The following is a 16877-nucleotide window of genomic DNA, read 5'->3' as shown; positions in this document are numbered from 1 at the left end:
GTCAAAATCAAAGCAGTTTTGTGATCAACTGTGCTGTTCATTTATGTAGAGAGCAGTGTTAGCTCCACCTTGTGGCCTTCACCTGTCTACTGCTACCTTAAATCAAATTCATTGCCAAGTTGCATGGGTGTTTTTGGTGCTTATAAATAAATATAGTGAGAATTACAACTACTATAAAAAGTTAGAAGTGGATTTTTCACACTTATTTACTGTAAGAAATTGTAAAAAGAAAGATGAACATCATCATAACAAGATTTTGTAGCAATACCACATTATAGAAATAATATGATAAAGGTAAAAAGTCATCCATTTAAATCAAGTCAAAACGTATTACCATCATATTTGATTGACTCTCCCAAAAGTAATCAGTATGAAGATGATTCATTTCAGAATAGTTTGTATGATGTAATTGTTTTATAATGAGTGATGCATTATGTGTTCATAATTTGTTACAGATGGTAAAGGTAAAAGGTGGGAATCATTTCAGTTACTCACACTTGTCTTAATACACCATAGTGTAATAGTTTATATATATTTCTCTATCTTTGAAATAGCTTAAGCTCCTACATAAGTATAGCGAACGAAGTAAAAGGTGGATTTTTCTCAGTTTAGTAGAAGTCTACCCTAATGTCCCTCCCTGCTGACTTCAGAGACCTGTGTCGATGGCATCCGGTTATAATCAACAACAGGCACGCGGGGACTTCCTGCAGCCAATCACAGCTCCGCATTAACCAGTTTGATAAAGTTCCCCTTTTCTCCGCCGTTTCACTTCGTGTTTGTTTCAAGGAAACACCGTGCTGCTCTCGGTGTTAAAAGATGTGGGGGAACACACCGGCTCCGGCTATGTTCACGGCACATCGGCTCAGAGTGAGAGCTACCAGCAGAAAGAGTCTCTTGTAGGAGAAGAACATGTATTTATGGCGCTTCTCCATCGCCATAACCCTGGGCTTGGTGTGGTATTTTTCAGACTGCGGTCGCTCGGTGACTCAGTACATTTTGTGTATCTTCTTTTGTTTTTCTTCTTCACTTTTATTCGAAAACAGTGGAAAAGAGAGCAGCACTCAGACTGATGAAGAGACAGCGGAACATCCACTCCAGGTATTAAATCGATTTGTTTTTGGCTACAACTTTTATTGCAGTAAATGGTTGCTTTTACGAGCAGTGTTGCATGATCGAAACTGAGTCAAATATTTAATATGTGAGCGTGAGATGCATTAGAGTACATCACATGATGATGGCACTTTTAACCGTTGTATATCCTGTATTAAGTGAGATAAGGCTGTTAATATTAGTATTAAATGTGTGTTAGACAGTCACATCTCTTAAAGTCAAGTATGTACACTTGTCATGTCAGTAAAATCAACTATGTGTTGAAGTATTTGCAATCATAGCCTGACGTGCATGTTTCCTACTGAGGCCTGGAGAACTTGTTTTCACTCATCTCACATGGAGTTCAGCACATACTGATGCTACAGTTTTTACTCTTTATCTTTTCATATCGTGGTTTATGAGTCGTGGTTTTGTTTTATTTCAAGGAAGCTGCTGAGGGACAGTTGTTTGGTGATTTATGTAACTTTGCAAAAAGCAGCGTGCATGCTGAACCTCTGGAGTCTCAGTATCCACATGTGAAGACTTCTCTACAGCAAGGTGAGGCATGTCTAACCGTGGAACATTTTATTTTAGGGGGTTTAACACATTTTACTGTACAGTTCTGGTAAACGTTTTATACAAATGTGAAAGAAAAAGTAAATCAAGGTTCTGCTCTTGACCCCAGGGTGTTTTGTCAGCACATTTCACTTCTGTAAAGGACAGTTTTGCATAGACACGGCTGCAGCTGGAGCTCATGTTACATGGAGTGAGGAGGGGCTTTAAGAAAAGAATGTACAGTAAAGGATGAAAAACACACCCTCCCAGTACAGTATGGATAAGGCTGCAATGTGCTAAATGGGAAATTAGATTTGTGATTCTTCATTATCAGCAGTTTCCGCTTTCCTTTTTGTGCAGTGTTTATTAATTTGGTTGGGGTTAGAATTTAAGATTTATAGCATAGCTGGCGCTCATATTCTTTGAGAATAATAATTGACTTTAAACACAGTTCATGTCCTCTCCAGTCACATTTCTCAAGGCTACAGTCAGCTTGAATTTCACCATAAAAGCTTTAAATACGTTAACATTGACATGCCATTTCATTCTGTTGTTTATGCTTTGAGTTAGTGAAGGCAATATTTTTCTTCCCACTGCTCCCTGTTGTTATTTTGATAATCGTATAATCCTGAGAGTAATTCTTCATGCAATTTCAGCCTCTCACTTTTGGAGATTTTAGCTTTTCTGTGTTATATATCATATTAAACGGAACATCTTTAGCTTATAGCCTGATAAAACATGACATTTAAAGACACCTCTTTGGAATTTGACAAACCCGGATGGACATATTTTGCTATTTTATGACATTAACTATTAATGTAGATAATATTAGGCAGATTGATTAATATTGAATGCATTTGTTACTTGCAGCCCTAATTGCGTATGTCAAAAGTGTTGTGTTCTGAATGTGAATTCTCTTTTATTTTTTCCGGAGCTTTGCATTACCATAATTGGAACAAATGAAAAATGAAATGAATTTCGCTGCAGTCCTCGAGTTTGATGTTCAGAAGAAGAGCGTGGGAGTTTTGTGTGAAAGTGAATTTTCTCTTTGTGACTGCTGTCCTCAGTGTTCGAATGTGCCTACGCCCAGCTGGTCCTGCCTTGGTACAGCGTTCCTGAGCAGCGCGAGCAGCAGCCTCTGCACCAGGTGCTCAGCGGAGAGTTCGGCTTTGTAATAGACCGGATCATCGACAGAGCCAAAGACTTTGATGTCTGCCAGGCGGTCGTGGGCTCTGTTCGTATTCTGACCCAGTACTTACATAATGCCAAGCAGGCTGACAGGTGACGCCTACTCTCTCTCTGATTCATGCTGCTTCTGTTACTCAGTTATGTTTCTTAACTCTATAAACCTCCACAGTTGTATCACTTGTGAATTATTTACCTTACTTTTCCAAGATCATACCTGCAGTGACATCCTAAAAGTTGCTTTAAAGGTCCCATGTCATGGCCATTTCTACTGATCATAATTCCATTGTTGAGGTCTACTAGAATAGATTTACATTGTTCAATGTTCCAAAATCACATTGGTTTCTCATACAGCATCTCTGTATAGTATGTGTATTCACTCTCTGTCCTACACGCCTTGTTGGAGCTCCTGCCCCCCCCCTCCCTATGAGCCCAGTGTGCTCTGATTGGTCAGCTCGCCCACTCTGTTCTGATTAGTCCACCACCGTTACAGCGGAACATCAGTGTTTATGTGTTACAATGGTGTTTGTTAGCAACCAGAAAATGACACCAGTAATGACAAACAGATGAAAATGCTGCTGCGTGGGGTCTGGGTGCCGTGTTGGCGGGACGTTACGGGGCTCGCTGCTCCGCCCTTTGAGGCTCGAGGAGCGGACAGTGTGAGCTGGATTACTGGTGTCGTTTCCTGGTTGCTGCGTGGGGTCTGCGAGATAGCGAGACACCACGGAGCTCAGCCTGAGCGCACACACACTCACTCACAGCCTGAGCTCCGTGTGTTTGCGGAGCACCGCGGGGGGCACCAGAGAGCTTCAGGGGAGGCGCAGCGTGAGAAAAAAATAACGAGAAACAGTGAAATCTAGCTAGTTAACTTCAGCCAGCTTTATGCGAGCGGCAACATGGAGCGGTACATTTTTTGTGAAGTTAGCCTACCTAAAGTGAGAGAGGAGACAGCGTCTGGCAGAAAACGGAGGAAGTATGACCTCGATTATTTGAAGCTAGGATTTTCATGGACCGGTCCTGGCAGGGGCCGACTGGCCATCTGTGTGTTCTGGAGAATCACTGAACGGCTGGTCGTCAGCAGGCCGTTGACGGCCGGCACCGCCCTTTATTTGAAATAATACGTACTTTGATCAAAAGCAAGTACCGGTCAAGGCTGCAGCCAGAGGATGATCTGCGTTTATTCCTGTCTACATTGCATCCCCGCATCATCCGCCTGTGCGCATCAAAGACGCAGACTCATTGTTCCCACTAAAGTAGGGGTGAGTGTAATAAGGAGGCAAAGTTGACGTTCAGTGTGTTGCCGGGAGCATATAAGGATTTAGCCACGATGTTGCAAATGTTAAAAATGTTTAAAACATAAGTTTAAAACATAAAGATAAAAAGGTTTTAAAAAGTTGTTTAATGTTTTAAGGAGGTGCCGCTACTCAGCCAATCAAATCGGTGCAGTCAGTGAGCACGATAGATTCAAACACACAGAGACAAGACAAGAAGAGAGTCATTTCAAATGGCGTGCTCGAAAAAGAGAAAGGTAGACAGCAAAAACAGAGCATTTACTGACATTTTCTCTCACTGGACCTCTTTGAAATGCAATTGAATACCCCTGCATTATAGTAACAACAGCAATAATAATAGCAATAATAATTGGGAGGGGGGGCGCGGCTGTTCTTATGTTCTCTGAGGGGAGGCTCACCTTCCCACACTTTGAAAACCCCTGGTTTAGAGTGACGTCAACCTTTCCCGGAAGAAAAAAATGGAAAAAGAAAAATGTCCAACGAGGCGTTCTGGGGCATAGACAGGTCTTTTCTGTGTTAGAGTTTTACTCGCTACAGGGTGTACTTTGAGGGTTTGTGACTTTGCAGACTGTTTACATGCAGAAAAAGCTACATAACACACAAGGGGACGGGGAATAACCAGAAAAGCATATGATGGGACCTTAAATGCAGAATGGTGTTTTCAACAGTACATCAGATTTAGAGGCCTTATTAGGCTTTTTGCATTTTCTCTTTCCTGTAGTTTTATTAGTTTGTGCATGTAAATGGTCTGCAAAGGCTAAAATCCCAAAGTTCCCTCCAGAGTGAGTTTTTGTTCTATTGGCTAGCGCTTCAACACATTGTACATGTGGCTAAGGGCAGGACATCTCTAAGCGATTGACCAATCACAACAGAGCCGGCTAGCTAACCAATCAGATCAGACTGGGCTCTGGTTTCAGACAGAGGATGAAAAAACATGCTGCAGCACAGGCAGTATGAGAAAAAAAAAGAGCTTTTTGAACATTAAAGCATGGACACATGAAATACAAATATGAACCTGCATATGAGCATTATAGGGCCCCTTTTATTGTTGGATCAAGCATCAGATCAAGATTAAACATCAACAGTCATTTCTAGTACTTCCTGTAATAATCACCCTTGCTCTCTGTTTCAGGGAACTCTTGTTCAGCTCCAGAGCAGAGGAGATCGCAGTCCTCCGGGATTTTTCTGATGCTCTAGTACGTAACCTTTTCCCAAAACCTCTCTGGGGCCATGAAGTCAACCGCTGTGCCTTAAATGAGATTGTTGCCTTAAAGGGTAAGGAACCATCAAACTATCTCTTTGCAGGAATACACTCTTACATAAGGACAAAGCCCACCAGAGCTTCTTTTACAAGTGTGATTTGTGTATAATCCCTTATTGCCTTATTGTCAGTGGCATAGTACAGTTTAGAGCATGAAAAGGGAAGGCACACTTCCGCAGTGATGTGCCAATTTCCTTTAGGGTTCTGTCTAATCCTTTTTAGAATAGATAAAATGTCTTATCTTGTGGCAAATCTGCAGTGCAGTAGGTTTTGTCATAATGCGTGTAGCTCAGTTACAATGAGTGATTTTGACAGCTGTATTTAAAATATGAAATGGATATCTTGGCAGCTGGAAACAGCTTATTTCTAACTAAATAGTTTTGATATGAACTCAATATTTGATTGTTAACACTAATTCAGAACATTTGGCAAATTATCCAGAGCTTTGATTTCACAGTCAAAATGAAAATCATGTATTGTACCACTTATTCTTAACTACACAACACATTAGAAGTACAAAAAAAAACGATTCAAAGGAACTCATTTGCCAAATTTAAATTCATATTTTGACATTCCTGTAAATACAAATATTTGCTTTCTTATACAGAATAAACAAACAACAGTACTGCATGTACATTAGTACACTTTAGATGAGCTGGTAGGTGGATTTTGTTCCCATTGCAGAGACAAGCTAGTTGTTTCCAGTCAGATTTTATGCTAAAATAACTGACTGCTGCCAACTCATAACATGAAGGCACATTTTGTCAAATCATTTTAAAGCTAATCATTGAGGAAGCTCTTTTAGCTATATTACTGACTGCAGCTGTGTTAAGACGAGGAAAAACCATAAACATGACTCATTTCACTAAACTGCTTTTGTGAAAAGTGAAAATCGTGCCTCATGATATTAGTGTGTTTATGCTAATGTGGCAAACAGAGCTTGGTGGATTATTTTCTGTTCTCTTCAGGGCTGGGCCTGCTGGTGACATGGCTGTCGGACCCCGACAACCTGAACCAGCTGGTGGTGAACCAGCTGGACCGTGTGACTCCCAAAGGCTCCGAGGAGGAGCTGTGTGGGTCTGACCCGGATCAAAACTCTCTGGCTTCGCAGGAGGGAGAGGGCGGTGAAGCGTGAGTGGCTGTCATCTTTCCCCCCAGCTGGCTTGACCTAGTCACAGTGAGCCTCAAAGGCTGCATGAGACACCTTCTGTGTTTTTTAAATTGGAACTGACCTGATTTAGTTTGGTGTCTGTTTTCTTATTTATTCATTTCCAGGAGCTTGGAGGGAGCAGGGATTTCATCCAGCAGGATCAAGACCAAAAGAAAAGGTGTTGTGATTGGAGTTGTTGTTATTTAAAAGCCTGTTTAATTCAAAGCTCTTTGACACTGTAGGATGTTATTCTAACCTTTTTAAGCTTTGAGTGTAAAACAATTCATATTAGGCAGGCAGGTAGAGTAGTTTGTGGTTGTTTTGAGGAGTGGCCTGTGCTTGCATAACATTTTGTACAAACCGTTTTGTGTACAGCAATGTGTTGCAAGTTGTGTCAACTACATGACAGTGTAATTTTCTTTACATGTCTAATCAATCCCTTGTTTCTTTGTTCTGTTTGTTGGTACAGACAGCTAATTACACACACAGCTGACAGGCTGAATGCCAAATAATGTCTGTGCCCTTCCTTTCTTTGTATTGTAAACAATCAAACCGTAATGAAGGCTTAATACGAAGCGATTATGCCATGACAATAATGAACCCTGTGATGTGACAAACGTATGTATTTTCTATTGTGATCGCATCATAAACATCATCATTTGTAGTAATCTGTAAGTCGTACCTCGATCCTGGGATATTTATTCATTATTAGTCCATCACATTGATAATAAGAATTCACTTTTGATTACTAATTATACTTACATGCTTGCATGCCTAATGATCATGGTGAATAGTTTCTCACTAGAGAAAAACAATATGCAGATTGTTGTGATGATCAAGGTTGAGGTAGAATGCATTTGTATTCTCTCCATGTACATGAATCAGTTCATCAGAAAGGGACACTGTTTTTTCAGTGCTGTAATTTACACAATAAAGAAAAGAGCTACGAGGCAGTAACAAGTTGTGGAATTATCTCTGACTTTTTACATGTGGTTGTTGTCATTTTCAGCCAACAAGTTAAAAGAAGGATGGTCTAAATTTGTGGAAAAGGTAAAATCTAAGAAGGCCAAAAAGAAGAAGATGAAGAAGATGGAGCAAGACCTGGTGCTGAGGGTCTTGGCGTCCAACGAGGACAACGTCAACAGCAGAGAGGGCTCGCTCCACAGCCCGCACGACTCTGACAGGGTGAGGCTGCTGCACCTCGCCTCAAACTGAAGAGGATTAGTTGTGAAACATGACGGATTCACTGTGATTTTTAAAATGTATTATTCAATTTTTTTTTTTGTGTAAACACCATAAGGAGGACAGTGATCTGGAGGACTACTTGATGAGCGTCCAAGAGGACATGATGGAATTCAGGTTGTCGTATGAGATGTGGCGCGCTGGCAGCTGGGCTGTCAGCATCCCTCATGTGAGTTATAAATATCCGTGACAGTAAGGAATGTCCCGGAGGCTCGTTATCTGTCTGCTGAGGCTCTTTAAAACGTTGTCCTTGGATGGTATGTTAATGTTTGAGCAGCAGTTGACTTTGTTATAGGCTGAGTGGGATGGCGAGGAGCTAATCTTCACCTTTCACCTGGAGGAGAAGGGCAGCCCGGAGAACCTGCAGTGGGACATCAAGAAGACATACATGGATGTCGTATACTTCCGCAACAGATGGCAGGTAAAAGGCAGATAAAATATTTTTTTGCCATTATTCTGTATATTATCAGTTTAAAAGTCCAAATGTGTAGGATTTAGGGGAATCTATTGGCAGAAATTGAATATAATTTTCACAATTCTGTTATTGTTTCTGTATAACCACCTGAAACAAGTGTATTCTCTCTAATGGCTAGCAGGGCGACATGATAGTTATGAGTTACATTTTGTTGCCTAGAAACGTCTTGTTCAGCATTTTTTTTGTAATCGTCTCCATCCTCTTTGTCACTTCTTCTTTCCAAAAACAACATGGAGACTTTCACATTTTTCCGGCTTTACATTTCTATATTAAAGTTGCTGTAGTCACTGCTAGACTATGCCTATCGACAGTGAAATGTACACATTGTAAGGAGCTGCTAAATACCAAATGTACTGCAGTATATTCTTTTTGCTTGCCCTCCTGTGAGGCCCTGTCGTCTCCATGCAGATGCTCTCTGTAGTTTCCACAGTGATTTACAGTTAAATCATGAATGTATAATAACTTAAATCTCTTCAAATCATTTTTTTAGTACGCCCCTCTTGGGTCGTCCTAACTCACTCTTTTCTGTCTCTTCACCCTCCTCCCAACTCCATCTCCACACTCTCAACCCCCGCCCACCGTATATAAATCCCCCCTAGACCCCACTCATAAAAGAAGAACTTCTGGTTGTCAGGACTTTTTCCCTTTGACTTCAGATAAGAGTTGTTTTGACCACTTACTGTCTAGCATGAGCCAGAGGGAGAGGCATTGTTGTGAAAACAAACCACAACTTTTCCCAGCTTATTGAACGTGCTGTCATGAGGGATACAGTTTTATTCTTTTGCCAGATATAAAAAACAGCGGGGTTGACCAAACACTGTTCAGTCTTGAGGCTGTCTTGTCATAAAATGATATTTTTCCTCTTTCTTTTTTTGTTAGGACTCGACCAGCCTGCCCACGATCCTGCTGCTGCAGAAGTGGGAGGTCAACGCTGAGGTCAAAGAAGAAGCCAGAGTATCAGTGGAGCACTTTCTGCAGGTATAGACAACATTAAACTTAGATGTGCTGGCAGATAAACACTTCAATCATACTGTAATCATGACTCAACATTTTCTTCATTTCTTTTCCAGGCGTTAGTTTCTGCTAATCTGATCAGCCAAACTCAACCAGTTTTTCAGTTCCTGTGCCCACTCGACAAGCTGCTGAACGAGGAGGAACATTACGGAGGCGTGTGGGGCCTCCTGAGCGGCCTGGCTTATTTCCTGACTCCAAGTCAGGAGGAAGAGGAGGTAAAGTTTTACATATTTGCTTTTCTTTAAGTCTACATCTTAGAGGCGCGATGAGTGTGGTCTGTCAACAAAAACGTTGGCCCCGGCTCAACAGGGGTTACGCTGCTCCACAGCCTGTGAAACCAACACCAGATTTAGGCTGGTGCCCCACGAGGACGAAAACGGGTTGTCTCCGCATATTTCTCTTGCATATAGCCCTTTTTGCCACACGAGGCCGTAACTAAACGATAGAAACAGACCCCGCAAACGACAACGGGTCCAAAGGTGGATAGATCTGGGAACGGAGCGCTCTGGGGGGGTCCAACGGCTCCGTGTGATCGCCTCTATATGATCATTTTGTGATAATGATGACGCAATAGCCCTGCCTCCCCCCACCTCTGCTGCTCACCCCCGCAAAAGTACACTGCACACTGATTTCAGATTATTTATCTTTATCTCGATATGGACATAAACGCGAGTGAAGTCTAATCTGACAGGACGGAGACACGCAGCTCCTCCCGCTGTGATGCAGCGGGAGCAAAACACACACTTCAAGTCAGATCATCACCCTTAGCTATTTTAATTACCTCTCAAACTAAACTAGTTATAAATATGTTTATTTTTTACTGTCGGCCGGGTCACTCATTACTGGATCAGCTGCTGGATGAGACAGACACTGACACTGTCAGAAGAGAGGAAAAAGAGAGGACAGGCTCCGTGTATTTTATTATTATATATATATATATATATATATATATATATATATATATATATATATATATATATATATATATATATATATATATATATATATATATAGTCGTTATTCATTTGTTTTAAAGCCTAATAAATAACAAAGAAGACCTTTGACCGGCACTTTTATAATTTTGTCCGGAAGATTTAAATTTTTACAAACGTTGACCGTCGAAAAACTCTGCCCGGTTCCCTCGGCCCCCACCACGGTGAATAAACAGAAGCGCAACCATGACAACCATGCTTCTTCGCTGCTTTTTCTGGAGGAAGTTACAGCGCCACGTACAGGCTCGGCATATGTACTGCAGCTTTTTCCAGCGGTTGGAGCTAAATGGAGCTGTCTCGTGTGAACAGACACTATCCGGTGTATATTGCGTGTGGACGGAAGTTTTTTTGCGATTGCGTTAATCCTATGCGTTTTGCCGTATGCGTTCCCGTGGGGCAAGCACTCTCTCTTGCTACGATCTGGCACCTCGGTGCTACATTTTTATAGAGGTTGGCACCCGGTCAAATCCCGAACAAAGCAGAATGAAAGAAAAAGGGAAATGCAGGCAGAGGGCTTCAGTCTCTGCAGATAAAATAACTCTGAGATGATCAGACGTGGATTAAAAAAACTCCCAGGAGAGAGAACAAAAAGATGAATCGTAAAATCACAACACAAACTCTCCAATGTAAACCTCCTGCACAGTTTACAGACCTTGTGCCGTGTTGACCTATTTCTCATGGTTGTTTGCACACACAGAATCAGTCGGCTATATGAGGAGGTATGCCATCCCGACTGTTGGCAAAATGACCTTGTTAACCTGCAATAAGCCTCTCCATCACCTGTTACAGTAGTTCTCAACCTAGAGGTCGGGAGCCCTAGGGGGTTGCGAGATATTGGTTTTAGACATTGGCTTTATCGGTAACTAATTTGCCTTAAAAAATCTTATTTTTAGTTGATAAGAAAGTGTGTGCATGAGATTCCCAGCAGGTCAGAGGGAGAGTCAGGGAATGCATGAATACAAAGTGTCTGGAGCTAGTTGAAATTAAACTAACATCAATACAAAGTGTCTGGAGCTAGCTGAAATTAAACTAACATCATAACAAACAAAGCGTTATTTATTTATATTTTCAAAAAGATCATTTGAGTTGAATTCTCTAAATTGGCAAGTGGAGGCCCAAAGAATCAGCTGTTCTTGAGGCCTCTCTGTGTCAGCTCCTTAACCTGAATGTAGGACAGGCCAAAATGTCTGTCTACAGCAGCAGGAAGAACAGAGGGGAGAATCAGGACCAGGCAGGAAGTATTTCCTGGCTTTAGTAAAAGTCTGGGTTGATTTTGAGGTTTTACAAAGTAATGGACAACATTGATGGGTTTCTCAAACAGTGGCGCTACAAGGATACAATATTTTTCTATCGTTGGAGAAGATTTAGACTTTAATGATGCGTTTGATTAATTGACATGAGAATAATGTTGAGAGTTTAAATACATTTTTGAATAAAGATTGTTTTTAAAACAAAAAAAGAATCACTCCTACCCCTTCTCTCACTCGTTAGTAGTTTTTTTACTTCACCTCCCTCCCATTTCCCTTCTCTCTGTGGATTTCTACAATGAGGGGAAAGTTCTATTTATAACCATCAAAAGCGAGCAGTAAGAGTATGAAACCGTGACGTGACGATTTCTGTCCGTCTGTTTAGTGATCTTTGCTGCCCGCTCGTTTCGGTACTATGGACAGCGCCCCAATTAAGCCATACTCTTTTTACCATTTTGAAGCACAAACGCCCAAAAAGCATGAAACCTTTTGACATCTACAGTATGTGGGGATGAGGAGGTGCAGTTGGCTTATGCAGCAGAGAAAGTGCAGGAGCAGAGAGTTTGTTTATATGATTATCAGTTAATCAATAGGTGTTTATGTTAGTTTTGTCAGCCTGACTCATCGATCCTCTATCTCACTTACATTTTAAGAATCCTAACTAGCCTAACTGTGCTGTGTATTGATACATCCACGGTGTTGTGGTTCTTACGTAAGACCTGTGATGGTGACTAATTCTTATTGCTCGGGGGGTATTATAAACTTTCTGATTTTCTGACTGCTCATGTTCCTTCCTTACCCTGTGTTTTCAGACTTAGCAGTTTCTTTATTATAACCAATGAAATCATGAATAAAACCAAATCAATCAGAGATTCAACTGGGGGTGAGGATATCCTGACTTTTAACCCCTGTTATGCCTCAAGCTGGAATAACATAGACCCTGCATTTCCAACAATGTAACCTTACAGCATCTTTCATGAGAACTGGCACCCATGCTCAACACTGATAGCTTTTAAATTATGCATCTCTTGTTTTAAACACAAGCTTTTTAGTTAAAATATAGTCTACAGTAGTTGATATCACTCTGCTGTGTTGCATTCCTTGTAAATCCAACTACATGTGTTATACCGTGGAGTGGAGTCTTGCTGAACAGATATATTTATGGATTAGTTCCCTGCTGGTGTTAGCCGCTCTGTGAGGCTGGTGCCTCAGGGTCTGCTGTCACAAGCTGATTGCTTTGTTTTCTCTGCAGACCTCCAGCCCACAGACAGAGGCCCCCAAAGACATCATAACACCGTTTCTGCATCCAGAATCAACAGCTCTGCCTTCAGAAACCGCTGCTGCCTCTACTGAGAAGGGCAGTGATGTTCCTGATGCTTCAATCCCTACTATTGTTATCTCAGAATATGACTCTCCTTCTGAACCGCCGGAGGAAGAAGAAACAGACATTGAGCCTCGGTCTGCTTCTAACTGTGACTCTTCAAACAAAAACAGTACCCAAGACAAAACGGAGGAGTGCGATAACCCTTTAACCTCTCACTTTAAACTCATGTTTAAAGGTCTGAGTCGATCCAGGTCACAAGAGTCTCTTAACTCGACAAAAAACGGCAGTGACACAGACCCGCCTGACTCCATCTCCACGCCTCACTGCAGCCAAAATGGAGGCATGCAGGGGGACAGCCCCGATGGACCATCCTGGCTTCATTTCAGTGCAAAGTCACATAAAAGGGAGAAATCATGTTTTAGGATGGCAGGTGCAGCGCATAAGGCTAAAGTGAAGGACCAGGTCACTTCTCCACGGGGGGAGGACCTCCAGGGTCAGAAGAGCCAAGTCAACTTGGAGCAGCTAGAAGCGACCAAAGCCATATTTGATCTGCTGAAGGAAATATCTGGTTTGTTTAAACTATTTAAGGCATTCAAAAAATGGTTAAGATGTGTTGAGGTTCTTGTCCATGGTCACATTATACTGCAAGGAAGTAAAGTAATGTACTGCTGTGGATGTTGTTTCTCCTAACTTTTGGCGAGCCATACACAATATATGTACTATCCCTTTTATGGCCTGCAGGATTTTACCAGGGCCATTCTTTTTGTTTAACATACTGCAACCTTTAAATTGATTAATGCATTTTTCCTAAAGTCTTCAAACCTGTAGAGACCTGGCACTCGCCTGACAAAGCTAATCCTTTGCAATGTGGTTTGTTTTTATTAACCATCATGTGGTATCTTGATGTGAAAGCATGCACTGGTATTAGAAAAAGGGTGGTGCATTTGTGTGCAGTGACAAGCTAGAACAATCAAGTGTTGGCAGTTTGTAGCTTCAGAAGAGAGCCATAATCAAACATTGATGTGATGAAAAGAAAAGTTTGGTGACTTCATGTCCTGAAATGTAGATACTTAATCATACAGGCTGGAAGATAGTAAGGAAAAATTGAGTAGTCTGAACCACTTTAAAAAAAAATTCTAGTCATGACAAACCCATATTAATCTATATTATTACTGACTTGCTGCTCCTGTCTTTGATCAAGTCAATTCTCTCCATACAGTAAATCCAATTTTACTAAACTAAGCTTTAACATGCAAAAACACACTGTCTGTTTCAACAGGAAACTCCATCCTCGTGAACATATTTGATGCCATTTTGAAACCTTTTACGCCCATCTTGAAAAAGTAAGTGTGTTTTAGTGATGAATCTTTTTACAGAGTTTTGATTAGAGCGTGTGGATCCTCGAGTGACTTCTGGTTGTTTTCTCCTCCAGGAAAGTGAACTCTTTCCTGGACAAGATGAACCCAACAGAATTGCAGATGGCGGGTTATATCGACACTCTGCGGAACAAACAGTGGCCAGAAATCAAACCTGCAGCACCTCATCATGCTCGCAGCGAGGAGGAGAAGAGCGAGACGAGGGACCGGGCGCACGGCCTGATCAACGCCAGATGTAGGTGACACCTCTCCATCAGAAGGAAGTACACAGTTATGTTTGGCGCATCTATAATCTCTTTTCATGTTCTTGTTGTAGATTCAAACTATCTCATCCTGAAGAAGACGGACATGGAGGCTGTTTTTAATCTTTTCCAGGACAGAGAGGGAAACCAAACGCTGGTATATGTGAGTATCTCATCATTTACTTTCTGTCATGAAATTATTCAGATCATTTATTCAAGTTGAAAGTTGGAAAATACTACAGCGTAAAAATACTTAACAAATACAAAATGTTGAAATGAGAGCCTACTTTTAAAGTGTTATATTATTAAAGAACATATTATTCTTATCACTAGCATTCACGCATTTCAGTGTTGTCAATGGGGGTCCAGTTTAGGTCAATGTTTGACTGCGTCATATAACATAAGATTATCATGTTTTTAATGTAGAAAGCTACTCTGTAGTGGAGTAAAAAATACAATATTTCCTTCTGAAATGTAGTACAAGTATAAACTAGCAGTTAATGGGAATACAAGCACCTAAACACTGTACATGGGTACATTACTTGAGTAAAGGTACTGACTTCACTTCCAAACACTTGCTAATTTATCAGTTTTTTAAGTTTAATTTATAAAAATGTTGTTCTGAATTTGTTGCATTATCTTTCATAACAGATGCTCTTGTCATACCTGATGAGGGAATTTTTTCCCAACGAGCATTCCCTAAATCTGAGCGCCGCTGCCCTCCAGAAAGTGACCACCTCCCCCAGCTGATCTGTGAATCCTCAATGTTTTTAATGGCACTTGTTTAACATTTTTTAGAATATCTAATTATTTATTTAACATAAATTCCCCTGAATATCTGTGACCATTTCTGTATCAATGTCGATCATTCCTCTCTGCTGTTTTTACCTCAAATGTACTGTGAACAGTTTTGTGTTTATCCTTTTGTTTTTTGTTTTTTAACAGTATCATTTTGTAAGTAATTAACCCTGACTTTAATCTTTGTGAAATCAGAGACATTCTTTATGGGATCAAGCTTTACACATTTTGCTTTTATTGTAAAACTCACAGGAGAAAGTAAGAATTACACCCTTCAAAGTTAAAGTTGAATTACATATTAGAAAGTATTTTGTGTCACTTTGAGCACTTGTTTTTTGGTGAGTGTTTGTTTTCTGATTAAGTTTTATATAATAGAAGATGCCACGATTACCTTTATCTGTCTGTCAGTGCCACTACCAAAGGAAACTGTTGATGTGAAACACTTAAGTTTATTTCAAATTAAATATTTTAATAAAGATTTTCTGGTTAAATGTCCTGCTTTGTGTCTGTTCATTGAGTTAAGGTTGTAAATATAGCAGTAAATCCCATCAAATGTCATTTGGTTGCTGATGCCAACTGCTTATTTTCTCTGAAGCAATTATAAGGTAGAAAAAATATCATTACTTTTTAAAAAAAAAAAAAACGCCCATTTCTTTTTACTGTTGGTTCACCATTAAAGGTGGGGTAGGTACGTTTGAGAAACCGGCTCGAGATACACTTGTTATATTCCATGGAATGCTCTTAACATCCCGATAGCAATGAATATTTGCTTTGACAAAAAATCCATAAAAAAATGTCATCTGTGGAAGCCGTAATGCTGTAAAAGCACGACCAATCATTTTAGCCGGCCCGGCCAAAATAACTGGATGGCCTACCTGCCTGTCAGCCTTCCATCGGGGCACAAACTTATCTCGTGCCCTCATTGGTCATGTGCGCGTTCGTGTGTGTTGGAGGGGCTCTGTAAGGAAGTGGCATATTTTCTCCGGTTGTGTATTTTCAAATTCTACGCACTCGAGCTGGTTTCTCCGAAATTACCTAGCCCACCTTTAAGTACCATAAATGTCCTGTTTTTTAATTATTAATTTCATATTCACCATTAAGTAACACAATATATTTTCTTTTTGATAAAGCCTATACTAAGCATATACTAATGTATATGCTTTAAAAGAAAAAATATATTTCTTATTTTTTTTAACACTAAGCACACTTTTAATTAATAGTAAAAGTGTAGTTTCTTTGTACCTTGTTTTTTTAGGTTCTTTTTTTACACATGTCCTGTTTTCTTTATACATTTTTAAATATTGTTATACTGTACTTTTTTACTCTGGGAACACTAGGATTAACCCATAGGATTAACTGAAAGATGTAATTTATGATATATATATATATATATATATATAATAAATACACACTATTACATAATATAACATTTTCTGTTATATACTGTAGATATCACATAAAGAAAACCTGAAAACTCCTTGTTTATTAGGTTCTGTATTTCACCCTTTAGATACACCACTATGTACTTATTTATAAAATAAAAAATAGGTAACCGACATTTTTTTTCACTGAAATAAAGAACCCTTTTTATTTGCACACATGATCCGGGTAATAAGCTGCCAGTACATGCCAGTT

General features: G+C 40.3%; 1 protein-coding gene across 2 annotated transcripts; it reads left to right on the top strand.

Annotated features, from left to right (window-relative positions):
- The first annotated feature begins 735 nt into the window (after positions 1 to 735).
- On the top strand, positions 736 to 15737 carry si:rp71-46j2.7. 2 transcript variants are annotated; one of them, XM_034136630.1, is made up of 16 exons: positions 737 to 1098; positions 1536 to 1647; positions 2712 to 2925; positions 5254 to 5396; positions 6351 to 6513; positions 6658 to 6710; positions 7542 to 7717; positions 7833 to 7943; positions 8070 to 8195; positions 9129 to 9227; positions 9320 to 9478; positions 12755 to 13394; positions 14106 to 14169; positions 14259 to 14437; positions 14519 to 14607; positions 15096 to 15737. In XM_034136630.1, exons 1-16 carry the CDS (start codon positions 910 to 912, stop codon positions 15192 to 15194), a joined length of 2616 nt encoding a protein of 871 aa, XP_033992521.1. In that variant the 5' UTR covers positions 737 to 909; the 3' UTR covers positions 15195 to 15737. The 2 variants fall into 2 exon arrangements, with proteins under 2 accessions (XP_033992526.1, XP_033992521.1); XM_034136635.1 differs by lacking the exon at positions 6658 to 6710 and having other exon boundaries at positions 736 to 1098; positions 6351 to 6437.
- The last annotated feature ends 1140 nt before the right edge of the window (positions 15738 to 16877 follow it).

This window comes from Trematomus bernacchii, unplaced genomic scaffold (genome assembly GCF_902827165.1).
Source record: "Trematomus bernacchii unplaced genomic scaffold, fTreBer1.1, whole genome shotgun sequence".
NCBI lineage: Eukaryota > Metazoa > Chordata > Actinopteri > Perciformes > Nototheniidae > Trematomus > Trematomus bernacchii.
The sequence above is the reverse complement of the archived record's forward strand: the minus strand, read 5'-3'. Positions and strand labels throughout refer to the sequence as shown.